The 18,668-nt window shown below is 33.9% G+C and overlaps 1 protein-coding gene across 2 annotated transcripts in view; it reads right to left on the reverse strand.

Moving 5' to 3' along the window:
- Positions 1-18,668, reverse strand: part of LOC149794691 (suppressor of fused homolog) — a 47,593-nt gene that overhangs the window by 16,950 nt on the left and 11,975 nt on the right. For both annotated transcript variants that reach the window (XM_089964299.1, XM_089964297.1), the window contains exon 2: positions 5,620-5,754. In XM_089964299.1, the coding sequence (XP_089820425.1) occupies positions 5,620-5,754 (135 nt within the window). The remainder of the gene's footprint in view (positions 1-5,619; positions 5,755-18,668) is intronic.

Raw genomic sequence — 18,668 nt, forward strand, 5'->3', positions numbered from 1 at the left:
TCTGACCCTTTAAAAAATATAAAGTGGGGTGACAATGACCTTCTAGAAAAATGGGAGGGGCCACTAATTCATTTTAATCTTGATACAATTTGTAATTAAATAACTCTGATATGAAATAGTACTTCCTACGATGATCTATTATGATCATTTAAACACCTGAATTGCTACTACGATGACTACCATGGCCCTGGGTGACAGAATGATCTAAGGTGACAGGTCTAATTGTATACTTCTCACCAATGTCTACACAGGTATATGTCTCAACTTGGCCAATATGGGTATGTGAGAAAGCTTGCCATCAGCTTCCAGTGAGTTGGTGGTTCTTCTTGGTATTTTTTTCCCGGGTTCTTTCTCCACCAAATATACAGGTCATCATGTATAACCTACCATGTGTTGAAAATGGTGCTAAATCCATTTTTTAATATAAAAACACACCAAAAACAACAACAAATTCCACATGCAGCTTTGTCTAAATTGAAGGGATGATGTTCATATTTGGGGGTATGGGGGGAACAGGACAAAAACACAATTACAAGTAGAAGAGAAACTTCATCTTTTCCTTTTGACTATGCTGGCTCAAGAGTGTCAAATAGATATGATGCAATCTCCTGTATGTCAGGAGGAAGTTGTCATGGATTAGTGGTGTGCATGCTGGACTTGTGACCAAAAGGGTAGGGGTTCAAATCCTACCATCAGATCTGCCCAAGATTAGCTCAGCTACCAAGGTGTGTCCCTCGGAAAGGCACTTGACTCAAATCGTCTCAGCGCTAAATAATCTACTAGTGTTGCTGTGTAGTATAACACCAAGACAAAACCTAACCAAATCTTTTCACTTATGAAGAACAAAAAAATGAAAATATGTATTATCTAAAATAGTTTAATACTTTCATAAAAATTTAACATAGAATAAGATATGCAGCATAGGACTCCAAGAGCTCCTGTGGTAAAGATACTGCAATATACCTTATATTCTTGCTTTTAACACATAGATCCTGATCTGTAGGTGCATTATGCTACAGTGGCTCAGGATCTAAACTGTTTGCAACTGGAATAAACTTATAAACAAGTATATATGGTAGAGTCATTTTTTAACCTATACAATATACCCTGCATATAACATGATGGCATTGCTCCAACTCTTCAATAACAGGCAAATTAAGACAAGTATCACCAAACTCAATTAAAAACCTGCCATTCCCTTTCAATAATACATTTTTTTCAGCCATGAAAAGATGGCCTAATTATAGTCATACTATAGTACTTACATATAAAATCTTTACATAGCCAGAACCCTGGACCAGTTATTCAAGATAGGATCAAAATCATTTTGTGATTTATTCATCATGAAAGTACTAAATCCTATCCAACATTGATATTGTCATAATTCTTATGATATAAGAAGCAAAATTATCCTTTTGTCTGCCACAACAATAAATGAGATTTCTTTATTAAAAATTGCTATTTCTCTGCTGAACTCATTTTTCACCACATTGACATTTGCAAGCAACACAGAAATCACGCAGTTTACCCCATTAATCCATTTATCTAATCATCCTTAATGTACTATTCATTTCTTGTAACATCATTATTTTGCCCAAATAATAATAATAATAATAATAATAATAATAATAATAATAATAATAATAATCATCATCATTATAAGAAGCACAACTACAAGCCACTGCATGTACCCATGCATATTCCAAATCCCATTCCACACAATGTATTCTTCAAAGTATTGCTGTTCCAAAAGCACAAGCTAAGTTAAAAACAATTAACCTAACAAAAAAATCAGCACTTTTATCCAAAGTCAGGTTTTGACTTCTGCAAGTCATGTTTGAGAATCTTTTTTAACGAAATGAATGTACATTTCTGGGTTAGTGTTGGTCATATTTATGGGAATTCATGGCTATATCATGCTGAAGCATGGGCAGTCAAATGCCTTGCCCGAGGACAAAGTAGCTAATCCAAAGCTGGGTATCAAACATGCACAATTCTGATCACACGTCCAATGCCTTAACCTCTGAACTACCATGGTTCTATCAATATAAATGTGAATAAAACTGGGCAAGCATGGAATAAAAATTACTTAAGCTGATGTTACTTACATCAACTCATATTACACATCTGGTACAGTACCACTCTCAAGCTGTCAAACAGAGTTGACAGCAGCAGAGGCTGCCAAGTGCAGCATACCAGAAGTAAATCTAGATCCATTTATATAATGACTTCATTAATAATCCAACTGTCTGAATGTTTTACAGCAGTATAAACAAGGTGTGAAAAGCAAGATTTGCAATGGAACACATCATTTGAACAGGAGTGTAAAAATGGATTAAATCTACCTTTAAATGACTTTACAGGCTTACTTCTTAATATTAGTGCCAGACATCTAATTTAGTTTATTGACAAAATGTGGAAGCTAAATGACATTCACCCTAATTAATCATGCAAGAGCTCTAGTGGTGAGTATGTATGTACATGTATGTATTAGCATTTTACAGCATTTCAGCACAAACGTGGTTATATCGTGCCAATTATGGATCCAAAGAAATTTAAATATGAACTGCATTAAAACATTAAGAAGATAAACCTTCCTAAATAAATGCAAATATATATAAAAAATAAAAATGTTAAACTTCTGTAAAAGGTATATAAAATACAATATATTTCTAACATGGTTCCCACACTTTTCTAAAGATAAATTTCCAGGTCATTTCCTGGGGTTTTCCAGGATGATATTAATTTTTTCAAGGTTCAAATATGAAAATTACTGAATGGAATTAAAAAACATTATAGATTATAAAACATGCATTTTCTCTTTCAAGACTCTCCAAGAACATCAAAGTCACAAAAGATGATCATGATCATGTACAAAACTAAAACAAATATCGCACGAAACAAGTTTGATTATATTCCTATAAATTGGCATGTAAAGTCATTTCAATGTACAGAATAAAAGTTATAACTTTATTTTGCTGACTGCATTATGTTGCTAACTGAATGAACATAAATTAGTTTTGTTTCCTTTCAAACCTTTAATTCTAAAGAATTCTATAGAAATATATAAATGCATCTTACAGAAAGTAAACATTTCCTATTACAGGATATATTTTTAAAAAAACAAATGCAAATAATTGAATCTTGTCTTGTAACAAAAGAGTTTAACCCTGAATTTATATGTGCCAATAAAATCCCAAACAAGATTTTTCAAGTAACCTAATCTCCTTATGACAATCTGGTTAAAAATCCATTATTTCAAAAACATTTTCAAAAGGGTTGATTTAAATTTAGACAAAAGTCTTTCAAAGTTATATAATGTCATAAAACAAGGACTGAATTTTCTGTAATATCAACTTGCATTCATTAAACCAGTCCCCAAATCTGTATTGATACAGAGGCTCGTATAAAATACAAGGGATGACATGTTCTCATCTCAGCTCTGCGACTCAACAATTTGGACTACAAATTTGGTTTAAAACAAATAGCAGTCTGTTTTCTAATCCAGGTTTCCTCCGAATATTCCCATCCCATTTTTCATATTTGGAGATTTGGGTTTGGGGTCATTGTAAGTGCATGTTGAAAATTTGGAATTTGCTGCCACCATGTGGTAGCAACATATGGTAGTCACTTACCAGTGGGCCCAGAAAATTTGAATGTACGTTATATCGACTTATACCAGTATGAAATATGAAAATAATTTATTTTCTCATAAATGGCAAGTATTAATCGTTATGTCTTTAGTCCACTGACAGACTAGACAAAACTAGGGCATTGATGAAACCTGACCCTGCACTTGCCATTTGCATTACCAGTCACATGACTTCACAAATCTCAAACGACGACATCGGAAGTCCAATAGTCATGTGATATCAACAACAAACTCCTTTTTAATGTTGTTGTACAGAAATTCAATTATATTAAATGAAAGTCTGATACTTTTTTTTAAAACAAGCTAGTCTGGTTTATCAAGCAGAGAGCACATGTCGATGTGGTGGTCACGTGATACAACAAAACTCCAGAAGTTGTTCTCAGAATATATAAATATGGAAACTTTTGTGGGTTTTTTTCATTCTGTTTTTATTACAACCAGTATACGACTTTCATTTAATATTTTTTTCTCTACATTTGAAAATGTGTTGTAAAGTTTGTGTACTCATGCAACTAGCAATGCAAATCGCAAGTACCAGGTCACATTTCATGAACGCCATAGTTTTATCTTGTCTTTCAGCAGATTAAAGACATAATGATTATAATAATCAAAATTTCTGAGAAAACAGGTCATTTTCATATCAATTTCATGCATGTATCACTCGATCTAACATTGAAAGTTTGCTAGCGAATCTGGTAAGCAGCTATGCTTTGCCACTACCATGTTGGCTTCTTGTGGTGCTAGACTGGTTTTCATGCCTTCCATGTAAGGAAAGATATGGATATCAAGCTGACTTTGAAAATAAAAGTCTACTAGATGAATCTAATCCACAGAGCGTTTGGATTTGCTCAGCGTATGTTTATTGCAAACACCCAAATGATCTGTACTGCATCCTCCAAATTGTCTGGTTAGAACTCAGTAAATTTAGCTCAATCAATCTAGCTACGACTCAATTACATGATTTTTTCGGGTGTCATGTGCTGGCAGAAAATTCCCGGGTTTTCCTCAGACTTTCATCAATATTTGCGAAATTCAAGGACTTTTCAGTCAGGGAAAAAAACCCTATCATTTCTCCTGACTTTTTCCCAATTTTCTGGTAGTGTGGGAACACTGTTGCAAACACTTTAAAATGTGATCAAAATTTATTATACAAAACATGTTCTCTCAAAGTCCAAGACTTGCTCAGGTGTGTGTGTGCACAATATCTCGAGAACATTTTGTCTGAGAACAGTTTAATGGAGTTTTTATTATTATTATTATTATTATTGTTTTATTATTAAGGATAATGCATAGAAGAATAGATTAAATTTTGGTACTTCTTTGTCTCAACATTTGCCATCATGCCACAATAAACACTAAATACTACAACGAACACTGAATACTACATATGTAAGTTGCTTCCATCACTCTTTACACTTCAGCTTTCAATGCTTTGTAATGGTAACTTACAGAGATAGCCTAAGGTGAAGGAGTTGCCTTCCCAAAGAATACAAACAACTTGGCCCTGTAGTGTACATAGCATAGTACATCACACAAAAGTAGCAATTTAGATTTGTGTCTACAGGTGCCCTTCTACACTAATTATTCAATGCTACTGGAACAGTCTCAATGATTTTGACTACTGAAGTGTCATAAAACCTCTCCTGTACTTCCATGAAATAAAGTACAAACTTTAAAATATGGATGGACATGTATACTCACCTACAAGTCCATCTGCAAGCTAAACAGACCCAGATGTGTGCCAGAAGATCTGGGTCTATGCTGTTTGTCAGGAGTAATAAGTGAAAAAACTCAAACCCTAATCTGCAGGTATATTATGCTATAGCAGAACAGTATATTTGTGTTCAGTTTGGCTTGACTTGTATCAAGTATATACGGTAATTATTTTTTTTTCTCTCATGAAATCAGAATGATAAGACTTCATTTTACAATGCAAAATTTTGAAAAATTGTGACAACAATACTTACTCATGTACCCTACCATCACCATGCAGATCTGAGAGACCGAAGCTAATGTAATGCCAGTGTGGAGGGATTCCCCTGTCTGGTTCTCCAGGATTTGCATACATACTGATATAATCCAGGGGATCTGGGCCTTGCAGCCTGAAATAAACATGAATATTTTAAATAAAGAAAATCATCTCATTATCCAAAGACTGGTCAATTAAAACTTTTTAAGCTTTTTATTTTTGCATTTGAGGTTAAAGGTTTCTTTTTAATTTCAAATAAACAAAAGTTCACTCTTCAATTTAAATTAAGCCAATGCTTTTTCAAATGTACAATGACTAAATAAAGGCACATATAATGAAAAGACTGCTCAAATCAATTCAGCTAAGGAAACAAATCCACTGACAGCACTAGGGACTTCATAAAACAACAGGAACAGTGTAGGCCTAGACGACACGCCTGACTGACACTTGCCTGCCATCCAAATGAAATACATGACCAGCTGACCAAGACATCAGGATTAACATGATGTTTTCTGAAGGAATCTATTTTTATACTGCAGACTGCATAGGTTATAAAAACATCTGTTTCAAGGTTTCTTTATGTTTGTACATTCATCCGATGGTAAATCATGATGGTATATCAGCACAATCTGTACAAATTTGAAATCTTGTCAGTCTGCCTTTTGTTGAATTTGGTCAAACTACCTTGAGACAAGCTGACAGTTTCAATGAAATTACATGTTTTGCTATCCACTGTATGCAACAAACAACATTACTGTTCACATCGAAGACATTCTATTTGGAATATGTGTACTTCTACATTTGTTGTTAAAATGCTTATTCTATTCTAGACCACACTGAAAAAATATGAATCTGTCAAAAAATCAAATGGATTCAACCCTTACAGCAAAACAACGATACAGATTTTACCCCAATGAAATTCTTATACTTCTGTAGAATGTGTCAAGGTCATCACCTCTGATGGCAATAGCAATGGATGATTAACTATTTAATTTGATCTTTATTGTTCTCCTAGTGAACAAGACCAATTATGAATACATATTTAATCAATGAATGGCTGTAAAAACAGATTACTAATCAATTCTCACTCTTCAATTGGAAAATAAAATAAAATGGTCTAATCAATTTGCAAGACAAGTTTTATCAAAACGTTTGAGTGCTGTTGGGTCAGTTCTACCATGGCTTGCAAGACTTCAAATGATGGGAAGAAAAGAGGCAACATGTGTACCATCTATACTCGCTTATAAGTCTGCAAAGAACAATGATCATGATCTGCCATTGCATAATGCACCTGCAAATCAGGGTCTATGTTGTTTCTTCTATTGATTACTCCTAAAAAATGGCACAGATCCAAGTGTGCCGGCACATCTGGGTACATGTAGTTTGCTGCTGGACTCATAAGTGAGCACATAAGGAATATATTATACACCAGTGGCAACAGTTTCATTGCATTATTATTTATACACATTGCCCCCTACAGTGCATCACACCTATGATAAGATGTGGGTGTCCTTTGTATTACATTAATGTGCTATCAATGATAACAATCTTACCCCCAAAAAAATGTATGTATTGTATGAAGAGTAATATAGGCCTTGCATGCCTCAATTAGCACTTGCTGCAGGAGGTGTCAGAATCTTGTGAATGCCTCACAGCAGTTTGATATGCCACTACCTAGGTGTCATAAATTTTACAGTGATAATGGCAGCAATGACAAAAATGATGTCCTTTAGTGTTGCAAAAAATGTCTGTGGACAATGTTGGAACAACCCCCTATCAGGCTGATTAAGATTAACAGGCAAAGGTTTTATAGCTTAGAGAACTAAGGACTACATACAAGTTCACAGTGCTTTTCAAATATGTCTAAAAATATTACAATGCATGTGAAGGTAAATCTTTACAAGACGAATCCCAACTATTTCTCCTCAATACTGCCAATATTATACTACTCTCTTACAGGATGAGACATCTCTCTATAATACCATATATATGCACTTACATGCAAAGTCAACCAGCGAATAAGAAAGATCCTGATCTACTGAGGCATAATGCAGATGCAGATCAGGGTCTCTGGCTTTTATGATACTTACTACCCCCAACAAACTACACAGAATCAAATCTGCCAGTGCATTATGCAATGGCAGATCTGGGTCTGTGTACAGTTAGTCTGCATATAGACTGTCTTATAAGCAAGTATATAGGGTACACTAAGTCTTGCTAAATACTCCTAGTGTAGAGAACAACTAGAGCTTTCTGTTTGAACTTATTATGAACCCTCCATACAAGAAAACCTCAAATTCTTTATTCTACATTTCTGATGCACTGTTCATGAATGATGCATTTCAATAAATGACCCTCACAAAAGTTACCTGCCCCTAATATCTATGCACATGTGACATATTTCTAGAGCAAACAATTTACAAATTATTAAGAAATTTGTGATAGGTTATGAAATGAAGAATGATCCTGTGAAAATGGAATAAATTGAGATGTCTAATGCAATACCTAGTCAGTATGGTCACTGACAGAAAACATGAAGTAAAAATTATGATAATTATTGGAAAAAATTGTTTACAACCTATATATGTATATACACATACACAGAGAAAACTGATACATCAGATTCCTATTTTTATTCAAACTTATCAACAATAATGCATCAAAAATCAAATGCAGTTCTTTAAATTTATAAAGCCATAATAAAAAAGTTTCACCATGTTCTATTTAATATTACGGCTCATATTTCTTCATCATCAAAAATTATAATGAAAAAGTTTCATGTAGATATGTGTCTGAAGTTATTACGAAATGGAATGTCTTATTTTTGAATATTCTTCCTCTATCTTTTGCATGCTTTCGTACTACCTCAATCATTGCCTGAATGATATGTCAAAATTCATTTTTCATTGTTTAAAAGGAAGTAAAAGGATATTTCTTGCAATATGCCTCCAAAAAATCAACAATAAGGCCAACTTAGAAAGCTCTTTATAACATCCTTGTGTGACACAGTACAATTGGAAATTTTTTATTTTTTCCTCTTAATTTATTTAGATATTAAAAAATGAAAACAAGGGCATTTTTCCTTTAATGATAAACTGTGACCTTATTAAACAAACCTCATTTTACTTTAAATGACTGTGCAATTAATACACTTTTACAGTAGTGGCTCGTAGGATCATTCAAGAATGAAGGTGCATGTAACAGGCCTTACTCAACAGTAATAATGGAGTAAATAATTGTGGAGAATCTACCCCCCCCCCCCATTATTATAACAGTCAATTTTGCAAATTCTGCCAAAGTAAATTTTATTGGAGAAATTTATTTTTATTTAAACAAAATGTCCTACAAAAAGCTTGATAAAGATTTTCTTCATAGCTGAGACTGAAATCAACTCCATATACCAGTACTATGATCTCCAAACGTAATTAGCTAGTAGCAATATCATCACTATTTCTGCCTCAACCTTTTCTTGTGAGACAAAATTCTCTGCGGCCTACTTTAACTTTTGAAGAGAGTGTGCACAGATAAAATGATTTTAGTAAAAACACTTTTCAAGTTCCAAATCCACTTGCATAATTCATTTTCAGTTTCCTTAACTGTTTATCAACTCATCAATAACGAGATGATTTCCTAACTATTTATCAACTCATCTATAAGGAGATGATTTCCTAACTGTTTATCAACTCATCAATAACGAGATGATTTCCTAACTGTTTATCAACTCATCTATAACGAGATGATTTCCTAACTGTTTATCAACTCATCAATAACAAGATGATTTTCATTATCATCAGAGATGGGTCAGAGCACAAAGCTTCCTTGTTACTTATGTCTAAATCCAATCCAGTCTGATTCAGAGACTTTCGTATCACTAGTTTATATACACCAACATTGTTTTAGATTGGCTAACAGATGGGAGAAAATTTTACTTATTTTTATGTAGCTTAAAGGATGCATGATTTTCAGCCCTTAAATGCCATTTTATCCCAAATTGCAAACTTGCCCCAATTTTTTTTAAGTTTTATAAATATTATTGTTAGGACCAGAGAAAATCTCATATCTGGATGCAAACTCCCATTTTGAACAGGCAATTTTCTTACCTAAAATAATAGATCTCACCGCAAAACATATACTTTTTAGCTGTATTCTTAAAGATCATAGAATGCCCACATTACGATACTAAGTATCATTATAAAGTTGCATGCTTCCTGTTTTTCTAATTTGACTTCGTTTAGACCATCATGAATTGTGATGTCGTCAGAGGTCCTAAAACAATGGCACTACCACGAAATGCAAAACTATATTTGGCCATAATTAGTATTTTTTAAAAATTGGTCAAGACTGAATACTTCCAAATGTTTTTTTATATTATATATAACATTTTAATGCATAGATTTTCTAGTGAGCATGAAATATTTAAATCTAATTTAGCTTTTTTTTTACTGAGCATATATATATATCGGTGAATTATAACATAAAAGGTCATAAGTATGTCACCGTAACCACCATTAGCTTCATAATTATCTTGGGTCTAGGGCACCTTGACATGTGACATGTACTTTATTGCCTGTGCAAGTATTGCAGGAATCTATGTATAGTAAAGAACTACTGACAGTAATATTTCCTGACACTAGCTTTAATAAGCATTTGTCCATGTGGGAAACAGTCGGGCAATTTTCTAAGCACTATAAACAGGATTTTGTACCCATCACCTTCCCAGTCAATACAGAAACTTTAATCAAAACCAAGAGCTTCATGACACAATCAAAGTATTGCTACAAAAGTGTGACTTTTAACCCAAGGTCAAACAGATCAGTAACCTTTATAACTATTCACACCAAGTATGAAGAAAATCTGTCAAACTGTTTAGGTGTGTGCATTTTGGATTTTTCATCTAGTTTAAAAAATGTTTTGGTCATATCACTATGATGTCTGCAGTGTGGCAGTTTATTGTGATGTCTAGCACTGGGGCATCTTGCCACCGACATGTAGCATAATGTCCCACCCAGTCACATTATCCTGACACCAGGCTGACCAGTCCTAACAACCACCTCTTAATGCTAAGCACCAAGCAAGGCCACTGCAAATACACCATTCTTATAAGCCTCGATTATGACTCGACCGGGGTTCTAACCCACAACCTCCCGCATGAGGCAGACACTCTAACCACTTAGGCCACTGGAGCAGTCAAGCTGTTTGGAAAATGCTAGCAAAGAAAAAACTGTACCCAACCTTAAAAGTAATTTTTATGAAACAGTGACCTGATCACAAGGTCAAATCAGCAAGTGTGCATGTCACCAAATTGTGTTAGCTTCATAATCATTCATCCAAATTATGAAGATCAAAGGATTTAATAAATTTAGGCAAATTAAAAAACAATAATAATAATAATAATAATAATGTATATTTATTTAATTAGAAAACTAATCTACCTTGATGCCTTCTAGCAGCTATATACAATAAATAAAGTGTACATAGCATGATGTAATAAATTTGGCTTGAAACTGAAGAATTAAATGATTCTAAAAATTAAAGTATCAAACCTTGAAAAAATGCACAGGCATCTGTGAAAACAATGCAAAAGTACGGAAAAGCAGGCCATATATATAAATTAGTAGACCTATTCAATTGTTGTAAGATTTCATCCATTTGAGACATTATGAAAAGAAGAAATGCTAGAAGGCTGCCTTATTTTACTGGGACTGTTATATACTAGTGGTCCAGTATACCTTTTTCTTTAACATATTCCTTCTTTGGCTTCGGTATAAAAACTTTTACTACTAATGAACCTTGGAGCATCATCAGCATCTCTTTGAAAAAAGATATTCCTACGTAGACAGGAATGGCACTTTTGGAGATTCTATACAAAATTTGGCTTTTCTACAGGCCCAGCCCTAGGGCAAGGTGAACGAAGCAATCGCCTTGGGCCCTGCGCTAACTCGCATGCAATTTGTTTGCTTGGGGTCCTGCTCTCATCGCTTGCTGCCTTGTGCCCCACACATCATAGGGCCAGGCCTGCTTTTCTAATAAACTATTCTTTCATGTATTGTCAATTTTTTTTCAATTATTTATTCACTGTGTCCTGGAATTGTCTAGAATTAAAAGGTATACCCTCTTTTGGAGTGTTAAAAAGTTTTGCTGTTTGAATTAGAAGTATTACTACAATTTATATTACAATAGTCCAAATATGTATGAATATAACTTTATAAAAGAAGACCCTAAACTGAAATGAAGTATATGTTTTGATTTTCCTCAGCAGTAAAATATAATTAACTTTTTTAAAAATATGTTTAAGGTGAAAAGACCAAGTAAGATTGTTATCTACGAGTACATCAAGAATTTTATGGCAGGTTTTGCAAGGTTTTGAGAAATTCCATTGTCAAACAGAACTGGAATTTGTTACTATCCAGCTTTGCTCATTTGTTTTATTGTAACTAGCAGGGCTTTTGTTTTTTCTGTATTTAAGATCATACTGTTTTCTCTGCACCATACTTTAAGTTAGTTAAGAGCATCTTGTAAATTTAAAATTAGAGTACAGTTTTGGCATCTGTAATTATTTACATCAGTTTTATGTAATGGTGTTACCTTGTCAGGTCTCCATGTCTGTGAAAATTTATTATGACTGACTTGCACTCTGAAGTCAAAGGAATAAGCATGCACTTCCAAGAGTTAAAAGTCTTAGCTTCACAATGACAAATGCGAAGTATGATGAGAATCTGTTGTGGTTTTAAGGAAATATAATCAAAGAAAATTTGCAAACTGTTTACCCAAGTGCTTGCTCTGGAAAGTTCATTCTATGCCTTGATTCCCACTAACATGGGTTCTGCAAAAATGACATTCTGATTTTTCTACATTATGCATCTCTGCATATCCCTAGCAGACCTAACAAAAACAAATTCCATGACTTTTCCAAAAATTTTCTAGGGCCATTTCACAAACCCCAAGGACCATTTATAAATAGGATGTTCAAACCATGTTTCTTAAACTAATGTTTGCTGCTCTATGAAAGTAGCAGTTATCAATTTTATTTTAACTCCAACGTTAGAAGCTGCATGACTGTAACAAAACTTTGTAACGTTATGAGAAATTCCTTGACTTTTCCAGGACCCATGGGAACCATGCACACCACTGTTGGGAAATCTATGTGTCCCTCAGAGAAAACTACTTTGCAATCGTCATGTCAGCAAGCATAACATGAAACCCTGATATGCAACATACTCATGAAATCTACAAAATTTTGTGTATTTTTAAAAACCAAAAGTTAAATAACTCCAAATTTGCTGCATTTCTTAAGAAAACTACCACACAGGAAATTTAATTCAATTTTAATAACTGTGAACTTTCTACCTTTCCATCTGTAAGAGAAATATGTGGCAACCTTTATTCCATACCTGTGGACGCTCATCCTGCTAATTTTGACTATAATTAACCGTATAAAATTTCTCATTAGGGTTCTAACTTGAAATTGAAAAACATTTTTATCATAAAAGATCTCAAGCCTGTTAAAAATACTACTACACATGCTTCAAAAATTAATTCAAAAGTTTTACTGCTCCATTTCAGATGAAAAATGCCATAACAATTACATAACACAGCTGTAACCTTGTTCAGTTGAGACCATAACTGGTCTCCACCCATCCCCCACCTAGTGGAACAACAACACTAATCCATTCTACGTGCTTAGTCAGGTCACCCATCTACCTGTAATCAGTTAACAATGAAAAACCGAAATCAATTGGGAAAACATTGCCTTGGCTTGATCTGGTGTTGTGTGTGTAATCAACAGTCTCAGTGAAGACCCCCTGTGGACTATAATCACTTATTAACAGGTGAAATACAGGTAGAATGTTTACTCAGCTTAGTAGAGCCACCCCCTAATGAGAAGTTGTCAAGGTAAAGCCACCTCCCATGCTTCAATTCACAATAGCATGTTTTTCCTCCATCCCAAGACAACCAAGTATGAACCCCCCTGTGGACTGGACAGTTTACACAGACAATGGCTCCTAAATAATTTGGCCAACCTGAGAATCATTTTGTTCACAAATGCAACAATACCTCCAAGGTACCAAACTAGTAATTGCGAATCGTGGATATTGTCGTAACCTTTACATTATCCATTTACAAACCACGAGGTAATAAATCCTGGAGATAAACTTAATAAGAATTATATACATAAAAAAAGATCAGTTAAAAGACATTCAAGTTGTTGGATTATTTACCAAGTTGAATCTAATATTCAGCCTGATGGGACCATTGGCCAATCAAGATTTTCAAAAAATGAGGTCACCAAAAATTTGAAGTGGGACCTTTCATCTTTCTCAGCTCACCTAGCGGTTCCTTGAAATCAAATAAATAAATGTACCCCAAAATGATACTAATTATTACTCTAATAGCAGGTTAAAATATCATCCAAAATTGATGACATAATGAATTTATATTGTTAGTTTAACGCTGACATGTTTCAAACAATAAAAGATACAAATCTGCCCCACTTGCAATGAGCATAACCAGAAGGCAAAATTACTGCCTGTCCATATGACCAGCTGGATCTTATGGCATATGACTAACTAGAAAGTATAATCTACAAACTGGATATTTCATGGTATTAGACACCAAGTGAACAATAAAGGTAAATATTTTCAGACTATTACTTAGGGTCCCTGTACTTATGATACCAAAGCATCATCTTTGGAGGCTGGGGCACCTGATCACTCTGCAGGCCTAACTTCAGGGCCATTGTACTTATGATACCAAAGCAGCATCTTTGGAGGCTGGTGCACCTGGTCACTCTGCAGGCCTGACGTCAGGGCCACTGTACTTAAGATACCAAAGCATCATCTTTGGAGGCTGGGGCTCCTGATTCTTATATGGACTATGATTCAGACTGGTCCTCAATGACAACAATTCTGATACCCTGCCTCTACAGGGGTTATTTTTGGATCTGGATCAGCTGGACAGTAAACATCATTGTCCCTGCTGTAAACAGTGGCCATGTTACACTGAATTTAATTTTTTTTATAAATAAATCTGACATGACATGAATCTCTTTATTTTGAGTTTTTCTTTTTTTCCCCATGTGTCATTACATAAATAACTTTAGTAAAGGCCATAATTCACATCTACACACATTTAACTTCAAAACAGTGACTACATTTTGTCTGCTTGTATGACAAAATTCAGGACCAGTTGGTTATAGAAAGGACCAGTAGCAGTTTCAAGTTTCTGGTCAAGTGAATTTTTAAGGATTTTTTGGGGGCAAGTTTCACACATTAGTAAAGGTACTAAAAAGTCAATTTATTCTAAATGCTATTAAAGTATTTTCCAGTCTTGTTGGTAATAGTTGTGAATATTTTTTAACCATTCCTTTTGTAATTCTTCTTTCAAAATGTTTATTACTATGCTACTAAGAAGGTGAAAACTGTAAACCATTTGATATAATAATGAATCTGACATTGGTAATTCTCTAGAAGTTCACTTCATTCCTATAGCAAAATTAAAATGTAAAGAAAATGTAATGATGCTAAAATACATGTATAGTGAGTTACAGTATCTATTGAGCTTTCTGAAGATGAAATATCAGAGACTGAGCAAACAACACAGAACTCTGACCAATAAGTGCATTCTGTGAAGGCAGATATGGGTTTATACTGCACACAGCTATTAACGTATTCAGCACTAAATGTATATGTAAATTAATATAATAAAAGACCTTCAAAACCACTTCAATTACTGTCAGCATGCCCCATCACGCCGCTGACATTATTTCTATGCAGGAAACCATTTATTTGAAAATCATTGTAAGAGTCATCTATTTCAGTGCATGCATTCTGTACTAATCTTTATTTAGAAGCATGTTTTACATCAATCAGGTCGATTTTGATGAGCACTCTAATAGCAATGTGGGGGACACAGTCAAGACTGAAAGTACAACCCCCCCAGTGGAAAACAAAATCAATCCAGTCACTTATTTATGAATCTATTTTCCACCCATTACTCAACAATGTCTCATTCTATGAATGCCAGATGCCAATATTGTTTGCCTTTTAAGTCTCTCTAAAGGTGGATGAAATGTTAATTTCCTGGCTCTAAAATTGTTAAAATTTCAACCATATTTGTCTTACTACTAACCTTTTTAAATAATGTATCATTTCATGGAAACAGGCGAGTAAATCTGTTATAATAACAACAGTCCAAGGGATTAAAAAATATGCTTTACTATACTTGTGTCTTTCTTTCTTTACAAAATGTATATACTTATTTAAGAACCTGGTCAAAAATGTATACCACCTCTAAAGACCAAATTTTTTAAGTATGTATGTTCAAAGATTTTTAATATCTACCATCTATAATATTTCATCTTTAAAAAGCTCAATAGATACACTATATCTAAGTTGTAAAATATCCAGGTGAACATCTGATCTTATCTGACATTCTACATACTGGGAACAATTATCAAGGTGTATACAGCCAAGTTAGGGAATGAGGACTCTATGGAAGACAGATAATTACCATTCATTTTAGCTGATCAATGCTGGGTGAACAGAAGCAAGCTCTCAGTGTTGGCAATAATATAGAGAAAGCCTACCCCCTACATTGCCCACTGTGGACCCACCAAGAAGCCAGCTTATGGTGATGAATAGCTGAACAAGTCTCTGGTCTTACAAAGCAAAAGAGAGGGGTCAATTTCAAAAGTCTATATAAATTGCCTAAATAGACCCCATGAGACTAATAGTTGATAAGCCCAGCATAAATTAATTTGTTTTGGATCAAGACCAGTAAACCCTTCTTGAATGTGCATTTTTTTCATTCAGGAGTTATGTAGATATCGGTTTGTCATTATCACAAGGTGTATGATGGATTTTCTATATGATGGTACTGGATTACCCTTTTAATCCTTCTTCAGCAAAATACAATTTTCAACTTGATGATTTTATCATTTTGACCCCATACAGATCTCTTTACTTACTAGTATGATGTTTATCTTCTTAATGTCCTTATTATAAAAAATCCAGACTTTGCCATTGTATCCGAGTTGACTATTGGTGAAGAGTTTTATACAGTGAACAACCAAAATTCAGGACATTGACAATCAAGAAGCTCCAGACTTTTGGAATGCCTATTAAGTCCAGTTCCCATTCAATTTGATACCATTATATATCTAACACAAATACTAAGTTTTACTTTTATCTTTTATTTTACACACTAGGGATGATTTCCCAGATTAATTAGTGCTGCTAGGTGGACCGTATTTCCCTTGGTGACCCAACAATATTTTAAAATATCCCAATGAAAGTTTTGCAGATACTGTGAGTTAAAATAGTTACCGTAAACTAATGGATTGGTTTGTCGTGTTTTTTTGTTAGCATATTTTCAATAATTAGAAACATGATGAATATTAAAAGTTTATAATCTAATTAGTTTCATTCAGTTTTTGTAAAATGGCAACCCTGAACATAGGTTACTGTAACAAACTCAACCACAATTTCCATAGCAGAAGTCTGTTTTTCATATATACAGATGATGCAATATTTGACAAAATGATAAATTTTATTAGTAAAGCAAATGGACACATCCAATAATTCATGTGCTCCAAAAATTCAATTTTCTCCTCATTTTTCAAAGATCATGTGTGAATTTTCAGCTAGAATTCCAGAGAAAGCAATCTCTAGTGTTCATGATCACCAAAGTTTGCTCCAATATTGGCCACGGAACATACATACAGAAAAATGTCCATCTTTTCCTTTAAAATAAAAATTGACACAAACATGAATGATTTGCTGTGATTAATTACTGCATTATACTGAAGTAAACAGAGGTGAGGAAAAGTCATGAAAACAATACAAGGTAAATTCAGTATTTGGCCCTGTTTAGATAAAATGTCACCAAGGCAACCATTTTGCCCGAATCACTGCTTAGTACAAACTGTAAATGTAAGGATTCTCTGATATATGTGCATTGTGAAAAGTTCTATGTTCATAGCAATTGATATGAAACCCTTGATAAATGAGGAAATTGTTTTTCATTTGGATACTTAACAGATACTGGTAATGATCAATACCCACACGTTGTGCTTCAAATTGCTCATTTTCAACACACTGCCAAAATAATTTGCCACAGCATGCTTAGATACCCATGGTCGATTGAGCAACACAAAACTGATTTTTTAATACTTCTAATGAACCAATGTTTTATATAAAAAGATTGTTTTATTGTAGGGAATATCATTTTGAATAGTGTTCAGTATTGAAGTTTGTTGACCTGTATCTGTTTGATAAAAATACAAGAAAAATAATTCATACCCGTATTGTGAAAGTAGAAGGTGCCATATAATTGTAATCCAGTAAAACAGAATAATCATAATGCAGCACACATTTATATCATGTAAGATAAATAAACTGATAAATTTGTTTCGTAAGACACACACACACCTACCATATATACTCACTTATGAGTCCAAATGCAAACAACATAGACCCCGATCTGCAAGCACATCATGCTATGGCAGATCATCTTTGTTATTTGCAGTTTTTCTTGACTTGTAAGCAAGTACATATCGCGTGTGCATGTATACACACACACACACACACACACACACACACAGCAACATCCATTTCTATTACCACCACTATCTAAAGCAGCCACTTTTCTGAAAGAAAAAAGAATAACAAAATGATCTGGTTAATTTTGCTTTAACCTATACACAACATCTTAAAATGTTTATTTTTTAATCTGCTATTAAGAGAGACCTAAAAATAAGTTGCAGTAACTTTGAGTCATAAGGGATGGAAGTCGGAAACCAAAAGCCTGTGTTGTAAATTCCCCAAAATACTCATTTCATGATAAAATATTTCTCTATTTTAGGGAGTGGGTCCTGAAAACTGTATTTTTGGAATCATCCCTGTATAAAGAAAATTATTGGTTATATTTTAGCACTTCATGTTTTGTTTGTTCTGAATTGTTTAGCTGACTATAGTTTGTAAGCAATTTAGCATTTTTTCTTCTTCTGTATTTCTAATCAGCACCACATTGCCTGTATCGGCCTGATGT

Source organism: Sinohyriopsis cumingii, chromosome 7 (genome assembly GCF_028554795.1).
Source record: "Sinohyriopsis cumingii isolate HCF-2022 chromosome 7, ASM2855479v2, whole genome shotgun sequence".
In the NCBI taxonomy this organism is placed as follows: domain Eukaryota; kingdom Metazoa; phylum Mollusca; class Bivalvia; order Unionida; family Unionidae; genus Sinohyriopsis; species Sinohyriopsis cumingii.